The sequence below is a fragment of the Bubalus bubalis genome, chromosome 4, assembly GCF_019923935.1.
Source record: "Bubalus bubalis isolate 160015118507 breed Murrah chromosome 4, NDDB_SH_1, whole genome shotgun sequence".
NCBI lineage: Eukaryota > Metazoa > Chordata > Mammalia > Artiodactyla > Bovidae > Bubalus > Bubalus bubalis.
The window spans coordinates 63,416,108-63,429,063 of record NC_059160.1 but is presented as its reverse complement, the minus strand read 5'-3'; the positions used below and the strand labels follow the sequence as shown (position 1 = coordinate 63,429,063).

General features: G+C 46.2%; 1 protein-coding gene and 1 long non-coding RNA gene across 2 annotated transcripts; both read left to right on the top strand.

The window, feature by feature from the left end:
- The first annotated feature begins 18 nt into the window (after positions 1-18).
- LOC112584550 lies at positions 19-2,059 on the top strand. The gene is made up of 2 exons (XR_003108828.3): positions 19-292; positions 988-2,059. It is a non-coding gene; the product is annotated as an uncharacterized LOC112584550 (long non-coding RNA).
- Positions 2,060-9,385: 7,326 nt separating this feature from the next.
- On the top strand, positions 9,386-12,939 carry LOC102409476 (major intrinsic protein of lens fiber). Its single transcript, XM_006075005.3, has 4 exons — positions 9,386-9,949; positions 10,425-10,589; positions 11,022-11,102; positions 12,650-12,939. Exons 1-4 carry the CDS (start codon positions 9,590-9,592, stop codon positions 12,833-12,835), a joined length of 792 nt encoding a protein of 263 aa, XP_006075067.1. The 5' UTR covers positions 9,386-9,589; the 3' UTR covers positions 12,836-12,939.
- Positions 12,940-12,956: the final 17 nt, after the last annotated feature.

Genomic DNA, 12,956 nt, shown 5'->3' with positions numbered 1-12,956 from the left:
CGCCATTTTGGTGAGTTCTGTTTCTGTTCCCTCGGGGGTTGGCTAATCGGTTATTTTGCGGAGAGGAATGCTGTTCTTATTTTAACTAAATAGGACGTTTAGGGAGTGTAGCAAGATGGTTATAAGTATAGATTTTAGAATTAAACAATGATTGGATTCGAGCCCACCACCTGTGTTGTTGTTGTTTTTCAGTGGCTCAGTCATTTCCGACTCTGCGACCCCATGGACTGCAGCACGCCAGGCTTCCCTCCATCACCAGCTCCTGGAGCTTGCTCAAACTCATGTTCATCGAGTATGTGATGCCATCCAACCATCTCATCCTCTGTCGTCCCCTTCTCCTCTTGCCTTCAATCTTTCCCAACATCAGGGTCTTTTCCAATGAGTCAGTTCTTCACATCAGGTGGCCAAAGTATTGGAGCTTCAGCATCAGTCCTTCCAATGAATATTCAAGACTGAGTTCCTTTAGGATTGGTTGGATCTCCTTGCAGTCCACGGGACTCTCAAGAGTCTTCTCCAACACCACAGTTCAAAACCACTTAATTTTTCCGTGCCATAATAGTCTCATTGAAAAAAAGGTGTCTAGCTGTCAACCATAGTAAAAGTTAAATGAGAGAGTACCCTAGAGTACATCTTGACAAATAACAACCACTGGGTAAGTGGCGGTTGTTAACAATAAATATTAATAAATGTTGGTTTTGTGTTTTCAGAGCTGGCAAGGGAAGGTTTAACTCAATATTTGGTTTTCTCAGCTTACCCCAAAATATCACTATTTTAGTTCAGAATGGATCAGTTAAGTGGGTGATTATTGAGGGCCTACATTTTGAACGTTTTTATTTGCTTGAGTCTCTATATCCCTGCTTTCTAGAATTATAAAGCCTCTTCTCAACACTCTACTGGCCACCCAAATAACATCCCACTGATGCTAACCAGTGTCCTGTGGGGCTCCCGGGCACAGAGGCCTTTTTGTCTCCCATTTCTTGTAAACAGGACTCCAGCTTCCATGACTTGAGTTCCAAAGGGCAGATCAGCCACAAAACCACCTGAGGCAAGATTAAAGCTCATCAAGATTAGGAGACTGGTTGTTAAGACCAGCACACACCCTATTATTGTCAACAACCCCACTCTTGAAACTTCGCAAAGAAAGAAGCATGTGTGACTTACCGCCTTGATTCTTATCACATACACTTGCCTGACTATATAACCTCTTCCTCCACACTGGAGGGGTAGGAGGAAAGGGGAGTGGGACAGTTCTTGAGGCATTAGCCTACTGCAGTCCCCCTTTGCCTGGCAAAGAAATAAAACCACTCTTTCCTTCTCCTCCATAACTCCGGCTCCCTATTTTTGTTTGGCATTAGCACATAGACAGCCAAGATTCTGGCATCACCATCTTCCTCCTATTCCCCCGAAAAAGGGATTTCAAGTCTTTCAGGCCTAATTTACCAAAAATGATTCTCTTATTCCAGAGTTCCAACTACTGGGCCTGTGGCAATGTCCCTGGTTCAGGGACTGTCATCCTTGACCTGAACGGGGACTTTCTTGTTTTAAATGTGGTAATGTGGTCGCCTCTAAATTGGTCTCCCAACTTCCACCTGTCTTCCAGTGTTCACACTACAGTCAGGGTGATTTTTTTAAAGTTTTATTTATTTTTGGCTGTGCTAGGTTTTCATTGCTGTATGGGCTTTTCTCTAGTTGCTGTGAGTAGGGGCTACCCTATGGTCACCGTGCCCCGGTTTCTCACTGCGGTGGCTTCTCCTCTGGAGCACAGGGGGTTTCAGTTATTGCGGCTCAAGGGCTCTGGAGCACAGGGTCGGTTGTGGTGCTCAGGCTTAGTTGCTATGCGACATGTGGATCTTCCCAGATCAGGGATCAAACCCGCGTCTCCTACACTGGCAGATGGATTCTTTATAACTGAGCCAGCAGGGAAGCCTCAGAATGATATTTTTAAATCACAAATCTGTTCATGCCACACTACTTTTATCTTTTGGGTTTTTTTGTTTGTTTTTCTCTACTTAAATGTTTTACTATGCCTGCATCAAATTCCCTTGCACTGTTACAAGGTTTTACATGATATGACTGCTGCTTAACATCTTTTTCCCACAAAGCACAGTTCTTCTTTCAAAAGTCTATGAATCTAGTGGGAAGGTTGATGAGAATATTGGCAGCTGCATTATCATGGACTATGTGCTGTGATTGAAGTGGTTATAGGATGCTCAGGAAGCAAAGGAGAAGCCTCTGATTGAGTAGTACATGAGGGATTGTTGGGAAGAGCCTTCCCAGAAGCCATATCTATGGCTTGCAAAACAAAGGTGGTTAAGCTAATTTTGCTTTCCTACACACTTTTTCTTCCTCTATCCCTTGACTTGGTGAACTGTAACCCACAATGGTGCCCAGGCCAGAAAGCTGGAAGTCCTTGACTTCTTTGTCTCTCTCACTTCACATATATCAGTTCAGTTCAGTCGCTTAGTCGTCTCTGACTCTTTGCCACCCCATGGACTGCAGCACGCCAGGCTTCCCTGTCCATCAGCAACTCCCGGAGCTTGCTCAAACTCATGGCCATTGAGTTGGTAATGCCATCCAACCATCTCATCCTCTGTCATCCCCTTCCCCTCCTGCCTTCAATCTTTCCCAGCATCAGGGTCTTTTCCAATGAGTCAGTTCTGCACAGGTGGCCAAAGTATTGGAGTTTCAGCTTCAACATCAGTCTTTCAAATGAAGATTCAGGACTGATTTCCTTTAGGATTGACTGGTTGGATCTCCTTGCAGTCCAAGGGACTCTCAAGAGTCTTCTCCAACACCACAGTTCAAAAGCGTCAATTCTTCAGCACTCAGCTTTCTTTGTAGCCCAATTCTCACATCCATACATAACTACTGGAAAAATGATAGCTTTGACTAGACGGATCTTTGTTGGCAAAGTAATGTCTCTGCTTTTTAATATGCTGTCTAGGTTGGTCATAGCTTTTCTTCCAAGGAGCAAATGTCTTTTAATTTCATGAGTGCAGTCACCATCGGCAGTGATTTTGGAGCCCTTAAAATAAAGTCTGTCACTGTTTCCATTGTTTCCCCATCTATTTGCCATGAAGTGATGGGACCAGATGCCATGATCTTAGTTTTCTGAATGTTGAGTTTCAAGCCAACTTTTTCACTCTCATCAAGAAGCTCTTTAGTTCTTCACTTTCTGCCATAAAGGTGGTGTCACTGCATATCTGAGATTGTTGATATTTCTCCCAGAAATCTTGATTCCAGCTTCTCACATATCTGATTGTTATTGTTATTATTATTTCTCCCCTGGTCTGCTGCATTGGCTTTTCACCTGGTCTTCCATTCTCCTCAGTGAGGCTGAGGGAACATTTAAAGAGGCTAGCCCACCCATTCGGTTGTGAACTCATAAGGGGCATTTAGTCCTTTGTACTCTGTGCTCCTGCGTCTCAATGTTCCCCTTAGTATAGAGTAAGTGTTCACTGTTTTTGAATAAAGGAATACATAAGGGAGTTTTGTGCCAACGTTCTTGCACGCACTAGCTCATTCCTTCCACCAGGGGTCAGCCTGGCTCAGCCTTTCCATCCCTATTAGGGTGTTCGAAGAGAGGTTTCCATTCTCTTCAACACTAGAAGCACATGTGTGAAGGTGACTTTTCCTTCAGTAGAGTCATCCTCTCCCAGGTGACTCTAGTGGTAAAGAACTCACCTGCCAATACAGGAGACAAGGATGCAGGTTTGATCCCTCGGTCAGGAAGATCCCCTGGAAGAGGCCATCACAACCCACTCCAGTATTCTTAACTGGAGAATCCCATTAAGCTAGGAGCCTGGCGGGCTACCATCTATAGACTCACCAAGAATCGGACAGGACTGAATCAACTTAACACAGCACTCAGTGATGAGAAATTTCCAGGGTTGTATTTCTGTAGGACTTCTCCTTCTGTTCCTCCTGGTCCTAAGAGCTGAAGTGATCATTCCATGTTCCTCACGCGGTCAGACCACACCTGTATTACTTTATTCCCTGCTCAGGGAATAGTTTCTTACCTGTTATCTCTTGGATTATTTCACTTTCACAGACTATCTATCTGATAAACTCACCCTTATTCTGTTGATCTATCTGCCTCATTGCTAATGAACAAGTAATTAACTCTTGAACATTTCCATGCATAATAAATAATTAGGAAGAGATAGAATTTTACTTGACAAAAAAGGAAAAGACATTTAAGCTAGAGGGAACAGCTTAGGATAAAGCACTGGCTTATGAAATAGAGTGGGTGTTAGACGAACAACAAGAAGCACAGTATTCCCAGAGTCACACGCTAGGGAGATAAGGAGTAGTTAGAAAAGTTGAGGCCGAATGATGAAGAGTCATATATGCCCTGATAAGAATGTTTTTCAGGCATACAAGAGTTGTTAAAGGGAGCACAGGGTAATGACAAATTACAGGTCCTTTTACAAACAGAGAGCTGACAGCAACATGGAAAGTGAATTGGAGGGGATGAGACTAGAAACAAGTCTTTGGTGTGGGCTCAGCTATCCAAAAAGTAGAACTGATGGAATTGTGGTTATTGTTAGATGGGATTGAGAGGCAGGAGAAGGAAACTTGATTCATAGGTTTCTGACTTAATGAGAGGATACAGCCAGGGAAGGGGGGCGAGGGAAACCCACGAGGGAGGGGATATATGTATACATATAGCTGATTCACTTCATTGTACAGCAGAAACTAGCACAACATTATAAAGCAACTATAATAAAAAATTTTTTGAGTGGGATACAGAAGGAAAAACATGTTTGGATGGGGAAAGATAATTAATTAATTTCAGTTTTGAACAGGCTGAATTTGTGGTCTGTGGGACACCCAAGTAGGTGAAGACATTCTGTAGGTATCTGGATATAAATTTCAAGGGAGGGGATGACTTAGATGAAGTCATCCAAGGAGAGGATGTAAACTAGAGTAAGTAGGGAATAAGCTGAAGGTGTGATCCTAGGGAATACCAGTATATGAGATATAAAAGTGCTTAGAACAGGACCTGACCCATAGCAAACATTGGTCTGCCTGGCTTGGGTTACATCTGATTCCACAGGAAAGAAAGTCGAGAAGGAGGCGAGGACAGGGTCAGGTCAGTTCAGTCGCTCAGTCGTTTCCTACTCTGTGACCTCATGAACTGCAGCACACCAGGATTCCCTGTCCATCCCAACTCCCCAAGCTTGCTCAAACTCATGTCCATCGAGTCGATGATGCCATCCAATCATCTCATCCTCTGTTGCCCCCTTCTCCTCCCGCCTTCAATCTTTCCCAGCATCAGGGTCTTTTCCAATGAGTCAGTTCTTTGCATCAGATAGCCAAAGTATTGGAGTTTCAGCTTCAGCATCAGTCCTTCCAAGGACAGGGTAGACTAGACTATTTACTCTATTTCTTGGATTACCCCGTTTCTAAAACGCAGGGGCCCTGGCCTGATACAAGTGCTAATTGGAGCCCTTAAATATGAGTGGGAGAGGGATGATGCCCTCAGAGCTTGGTGATTGTTCTGGACTTTGCCAGGAGTCAGCAGTCAGCAAAGCATTACCAGAGAAAGAGAGAGAAGGGGGGCCCTCAGGAGCTAGCCAAAGGGGCTGCTAGGCTAGCTTGTGCTGTGCTGGGGCCTTTGTCCTACTGAAACTGTCCACACAATGGAGCTGGGTTAAATGCTGACCTGGCATTCTAAGTACAGGGCTGGAATGGAGATTCCACGTGGGGGAAGCAGCGACGGATGGTCACCCAGCCCCTCAGTACCGTATCACTATTCACCCACACTGTAATTGCTAGAGAGGATGGTCCATACTTGATAAGCATGAAATTGTGTTTATATCTGATTAATGCATGAGTCAGTTCATTTATATTTCAAGGCAGTCAACTTAACATGGATGTATTGCTTAGGTGTATATCATCTTATCCTCATACAATTCTGTATGATCAACAAAGTGGATTTTTTGTGTTTCTTTTTTTTAAATTTCTTTCTAATTGAAGGATAAATGCTTTACAATATCGTGCTGGTTTCTGCCATACATTAACATGCATCAGCCATAGGTATACATACATACCCTCCTTCTTGAATCTCCCTCCCACTTCCCACCTCCCACCACCCCTCTCTGTTGTCACAGAACACTGACTTGAGCTCCCTGAGTCACACATCAAATTCCCACCATCTATCCATTCTACATATGGTAGTGTATATATTCCCATGCTACTCCCTCCAGGAGACAGTGGACAGGGAGGCCAGGCATGCTGCAGTCCACGGGGTCACAAGAGTCAGATACGACTGAGTGACTGAACAACAACTCTCTCCATTTGTCAGCAAAGTAGATTTTTTTGTGGAACTCAAACTTGGGTTATTCTTTGGGTCCAGGGGATACAGGGTGGCTAGGGAGTAGCTTCAGAAAGGTAGAGAGTCGGTCCTAGGCAACCTCAGAGGAAGCTGTAGTCATCACACGGGACCACTGTACAGAAATGCAGCAAGGCAAATTGCTCTGCCTGAAGATTCCCTACACTTTACAGACTCACTTGCTCCTTGGTCGTATGGATTATGCTTCCACGGCACCTCTATGGGACAGAAATGGGGTCTTCTGACATGGGGAGTAAACAGGCTCACTAGCCCCAGGAACAGAAATAAGTTGAAAGGCTGATGGTTAGTAACCAAAAATAACTGAATCAACTGTAGAGATAGAGGAGACTCTAGAATGGATTACTATTACAAGCCATGAAGACTTGAAATAACTTTGTAACTACCCCAGGTTTGTTTTTTTACAAGTTCCTTTTCTCCATTTCCATAGTTCCTAGTGGAAAAAACTTCAAAAATGTTTGCAAGAGGCTTCCCTGGTGGCTCAGTGGTAAAGAATCCACCTGCCAACGCAGGAGACACAGTCTTCTCTGGTCCGGGAAGATCCCACATGCCACCCCGGAGCAACTAAGCCCGTGCTCAGCGCATGCGCCACAATTACTGATCCTGTGCTCCGGAGTCCGAGAGCCGCAACTACTGAGCCCATGTGCCGCAACTGCTGACCCTATGCACCCTAGAGCCCACGCTCTGCAACAGGAGAAGCCACCGCAACCCCACACAGCAGTGAAGACCCAGCCAAAAATAAATACATAAATAATTTTTAAAAAGCATTTTAAAAAATGTTTGTAGGTTTACTTAAAGCCGGAAGAGAGAAATGTGGAGAATGCAGGAGTAAACTTCATTGTCAACCCCCGAAAATAACTCCCAACACAAGAATGGCGTAGTGGGGAATTCCCTGGCGATCCAATGGTTGGACGCCACACGTCCAATAACAGGGGGCATGGGTTCAGTCCCTGGTTGGGGAACTAAGATCCCACATGCCAATCTGGATGTAGCCAAAAATATTTTTAAAAAGAATGAAGTAGAATGATAGCAAAAAAGTGAACAAACTAACCAGAAAAGAAGACCAAGTTGAACACTGTGTGTCCTGGGTGATCCCAGGAGTGTTGACCTAGGAATCCCCTGCACTCCCATGCAATTCCTCAAAGATGCTTTCCTTTGCCGATTCCAGTGACCCAAGTGCTGGCTCACCACTGGGACCTGCTCACTGCTTGACTGTTTATGGTGAAGGATGGACTGTCTTTACCTTGGCTTTCCTAGAATTCTTCTCACTGTCTTCCAGATCTGCACACTAGCTTTCTTCTTTGCCTCTCTGACTCCTGAAACCCAGGTTCATAGCGATGATTAGGAGTGAAACAATGAGTCCCTCCCTTCACTGTGAGCACCTTTGGTTGACTGAAGCCAACCAGAAGGCTCAGAGGACTTATACTGATTTATTCAATGAGTATTTATTTACTGCATAGTGTGTGTCAAGCACGGGGTTTGCAGAGATGAGCAAATTGACAAGTCCCTGCCCTCCTTGAGTTTATATCTAGTGGAGATAACTTGCCTACCTAGAAAGTGGTAAAGCCAGGGTTTTTGTTGTTCCTGCTGTTATATATGGATTTCAAGTACACAGAATAGTCATTTGTTCATGACATCCCCTTCTCATTGGCCTACATGTGACTCCCAATTCCTGTACTTCACACGGGAACAGCTTGTGGCCTCTGTGACTAGCCACCATGTGGAGATGTTGAAAGCTAACAGTGTGTTCCCTTCTGCCTTCTCCACCACGCAGCCCCCACCACTAGACTGCCAACTTCCTCACTAAGCCTGGCCACAACTGAATTTCTTTCTCCAAGCTTTTCTTCCCCATCTTGTCCTTTTCTCTCTCCTTGACCACCTTGCTGCCCCAGATACCCACATCCCCAGACCCTTCCCTAAGGGTCAAGATTTAAGACTTTAATAATGTCCTGATCATAGCCAGTTTAGGGGGTATTAGACCCTCCTGTGCTTCATAGGCAAGACTCAATTTCCTTCCTTCAGTACTTCCTGCTAGGACCTTATGAATTAGGAAAGATGAAGTACAAGCTGATTCTGAGATTTAATTACTAACCTCTCTTCTCCTCTCTCTGGTGGCTCAGATGGTAAAGAATTAGCCTGTAATGTGGGAGACCTGGGTTTGGTCCTTGGGTAGGGAAGATCCCCTGGAGAAAGGAATGGCAACCCATTCCAGTATTCTGGCCTGGAAAATTCCGTGGACAGAGGAGCCTGGCCGGGTACAGTCCATGGGGTTGCAAAGAGTCGGATATGACTGAGTGATCAACACTTTCACACTTTCATTTCCTCTCCCAGCTCCCCAATATCTCCCCAACCTATCCATGGAAAATAGGTTTTTCCCTGTGGTTTAAAAGGCCAGGCTGGGACTTTCCTGGTGGTCCAGGGGTTAGGACTCCGTGTTGCCACTGTCGGGGGCATGGGTTTGATCCCTGGTTGGGGAACTAAAACCCTGCAAGCCATGTGATATAGCAAATAAATAAATAATAAAAGTAAAAGGCCAGGCTGAGGGCTTGGAAAGAGAGGTGCTGGCATGCGTCAGGGGTAGGGAGCCCGGGCTCAGAGAAAGCCAGACGCAGCAGAACTATTCTGTCCCAGGGCTGCAGGGTCCACAGATTCCAGCCCAAACCAGCCAATGGGAGAAGGCCCCCTAATCCCAGAGAACTAAAGAATTCTCTTCAGTTATCCAGCTTCCCTGCCAGACTCCACTCCTGACCCCCACCCCCACCCTTACCCCTGGCCAGTTCAGAGGCGCCTAGAGGCCCCCAGAAGCATAGCCTCATGCTCTGTGAAGTGAACTCAGCTTCACTAACCTTCCCAGCAGAGTTGAGGAAAGCTCTAATACAGATGTCAGTCAGGACTATGAACCCCAACTTTGACGTGAAGAGAAAGGCAGACTCCTCAGGCCCCCTGTTCTCGGTTCTTCCTTCTTGGAGCCTCACACCAGCCCTGACCCCGTTCCCACCCTCACACCCGTGGCTCTGCTCATCTCCCAATTGAGGAGGAGGGGGAAATGCTGCAGCTTTATCTGAGGCACCAGAGCAGGCCTGCCCGCTGCAGCTGTGAAGGGGTTAAGAGGCTGGGCCAGTCACCTCAGCCTGCCCCTCCCAGGGATTAAAAGTCCTCTATAAAGGGGACTGTCCACCCAGATCAGGTCAGGGGGGTGTCAGGGACCCAGGCGTTGTGCCCATCCCCCCTGCCATGTGGGAACTGCGGTCAGCCTCCTTCTGGAGGGCCATATTTGCTGAGTTCTTTGCCAGCCTCTTCTATGTCTTCTTTGGACTGGGGGCCTCGCTGCGCTGGGCCCCTGGACCCCTGCATGTCTTGCAGGTGGCTCTGGCCTTTGGCCTGGCCCTGGCTACACTGGTGCAGGCTGTGGGCCACATCAGTGGAGCCCATGTCAACCCTGCAGTCACTTTCGCCTTCCTTGTGGGCTCCCAGATGTCCCTGCTCCGTGCCATCTGCTACATGGTCGCCCAACTCCTGGGAGCCGTGGCTGGGGCCGCCGTGCTCTACAGTGTTACCCCACCTGCCGTCCGAGGAAACCTAGCACTTAACACGGTAATGGTTGGCTGAGTGGGGCTGGGGGACTTGGTGCCTTGACTTCCTCCTGTGCAGGTAAATCAATTCCTCGGGGGTCTGGGACATTGTGTGTGTGTGTGTGTGTGTGTGGTGTGTGGATGTTTAGGATGGGGAGGATCAACACGTACTGTGGAGGGGTATGGAAGTCATCAAGCCCTGGACCTGAGTTCGGGTCCCAGCTTTTCTTCTGGCACCTAGCAGGTTCTTGAGGAAACTTATTTTACTTTATGGGGTCTCAGTTTCCTCATCCATATAAATGGGTACATTTATTTCTACTATGCAGGAATATTAGTAGGAGCAATTAAGGAGCAAATACAATTACTGTGAAGGAGGTGCTAATATCGTTCCTCTCCAGGGAACGGATGCCATAAAGGGGTTCCTGCCTGGGAAGCCATGAGGAGGTAAGGCTGTGGCAGCCCTGAGACACTGCCTCTCTTCTTCTTCCTTTGCCCAGTTGCACCCTGGGGTGAGTGTGGGCCAGGCCACCATAGTGGAGATCTTCCTGACGCTCCAGTTCGTGCTCTGCATCTTTGCCACATACGACGAGAGGCGGAATGGCCGCCTGGGCTCCGTGGCCCTGGCCGTTGGCTTCTCCCTCACCCTGGGGCACCTCTTTGGGGTAAGCAGGAGAAAGGAGCAACTTCTAGTTTTAAAACTCCAGGGCCCCCAAACCTTTGCCAACTTCTAAGCATTCTTCCTGCTCACTTCACTGTCAAACATGAACATGATCCCCCTCCCTCTGTATCAGACAGCACAGAGGAACGAACCCTGCTGCGTTCCCCTCTCTAGTGACAGCTGTAGCTAGTCCTTCTTGACCCCACTGTAGAAAGGCATGCCTTCTGGGAAGACAGGGGCTTTGCCAGGGAACCCATAGTCTGTCCTCCGATGAGCATTAGTGACCCCACTGTGGGACTTCCATGCACATTGTCATCCTTACTTGCTGCTGGCTACAGACAAAGTGCCAACCCTTGGAGGACAGGTGGGTGGTGGGAGAGAAGCTGGGCTGGAGTAGGGGGGAAAAGTGTGTCAGTTACAACTGTGTCTTTTGCAGATGTATTATACTGGTGCAGGCATGAACCCTGCCCGCTCCTTTGCTCCTGCCATTCTTACCAGAAACTTCACCAACCACTGGGTGAGTGAGAGGAGGAGGGCCAGATCCTGAAGGCCTCCTGGATGGGTGTGGACTGCAGGTTCTAGGTTTGGTTCCTGCTTCCTATCTGGATGTGCTGACTGTTCTACCAGCCCTCAGCTAAGGGGCCTGTCACAGAGCTTGCCTGCCTGTGTGAGCAGGATTCATTATTTTGCTAGAAAGATGGACTCTTGCTCATATTGTTCCTTCACTAGTTAGTCAGGGCTTTTTTTGTTTTTTGTTTTTTTACACTAAATATTCGCTGGATTCCAAAACTAGGAGCTATGAGGACAGACTACTGAACAGGAAGACAAAAGCTTCTACTCTCAAGAGGCTGGGACGTGTACAAGCACGAATGGCCTCGGCCTTGTCCCTGTTCTGCACGTCACTAGCCTCATGTGTGACCATGACAAATAACTCAATCCTTCTGCACCTTGGTTTCCTTAAGTACAAAACGGGATATTATGAGAAATAAATGTGAAAATCATATGTATGGAATATTTAGCACAGAATCTGATACAGAGTAAGTCCTCAATAAAAATTGGCTATTCTTGTACTGTCTGGCCCTATGCCAGTCAAGCATATGTAAATAATTCAAAAGATTTTTCAAAGCTGGTACACTCATTTTCAAGGTAGCATTATTCACAATAGCCAAAAGGTGGAAGCAATCCAAGTGCCCCACACAGATGAAAAGATAAACGAAATGTAGTATATACATACAATGAAACAGTATTCAGTCTTAAAAAAGAAGGAAATTCTATACATGGTAAATAAAACATGGAGGAACCTTCAGGACATTATGCTCAAATAAGCCAATCAGAAAAAGACTCATATTATATAATTCTACCTATATGAGGTATTTAGAATGGTCACATTCATTGAAACAAGCCAAATGGTAGGTAACAGGGGCTAGGGAGTAGGGGATATGGGAAGTTGTTTAATAGGTGTTGAGTTTCAGTTTTGTAAGATAAAAAAGTTTCTGGAGATGGGCTATACAACAACATGAATATACTGAACACTACTGAACTGTACAATTAGAAATGGTTAAGATGGTAAATTTTATGTTCTGTGTAATTTACTACAGGTAAAAAGAAATTTTAAAAGCAATATGGAGGGACTTCCCTGGTGGCCCAGTGGCTAAGACTCTGAGCTCCCAATGCAGGGGGTCCAGGTTTGGTTCCACATCAGGGAACTAGATCCTCCACGCTGCAACAAAGACCTTGGGCAGCCAAATAAATAAATATTAAAAGACAAAACAAAAAGCAATATGGAAACTAGTACAAATTGATAGCAAAAAAATAGAATATACATGTGCTAAGAAGCTATGGGATAAAGGAATAACTTAATAAGTCAGAAAAGAAATGAATTCTGAAGTGCAGGCTATGGAGCAATCTAGGAGTTTTAAAACGAACACTGACTTCTGCTTAAATAGCGCCCAATTGTATGTGCTAAGTGCAGGATGTCTGTTTTACAACAACGGGATTGGAAAAAGAGCAACCTTGCTCTTCATCCGCTGCCCAAACCTGATTGTTTTTTTCCTCTTCCTACAGGTGTACTGGGTGGGCCCGGTCATTGGAGCAGGCCTGGGCAGTCTCCTTTATGACTTTCTCCTCTTCCCTCGGCTCAAGAGTGTTTCTGAGAGACTGTCTATTCTCAAGGGTTCCAGGCCCAGTGAGTCCAATGGACAACCAGAGGTCACAGGGGAACCTGTTGAACTGAAGACCCAGGCCCTGTAAAAGCTCCAGCCGGATAGAGGGAGTAGGAAGCTTCTGGGTTTACATGGAGGGGCTGAGCCAGCCCCCGGATGAAGAAAGAGACTGTGGGGAGGGGCATGTACTTCTTTATTTTTAAATTTAT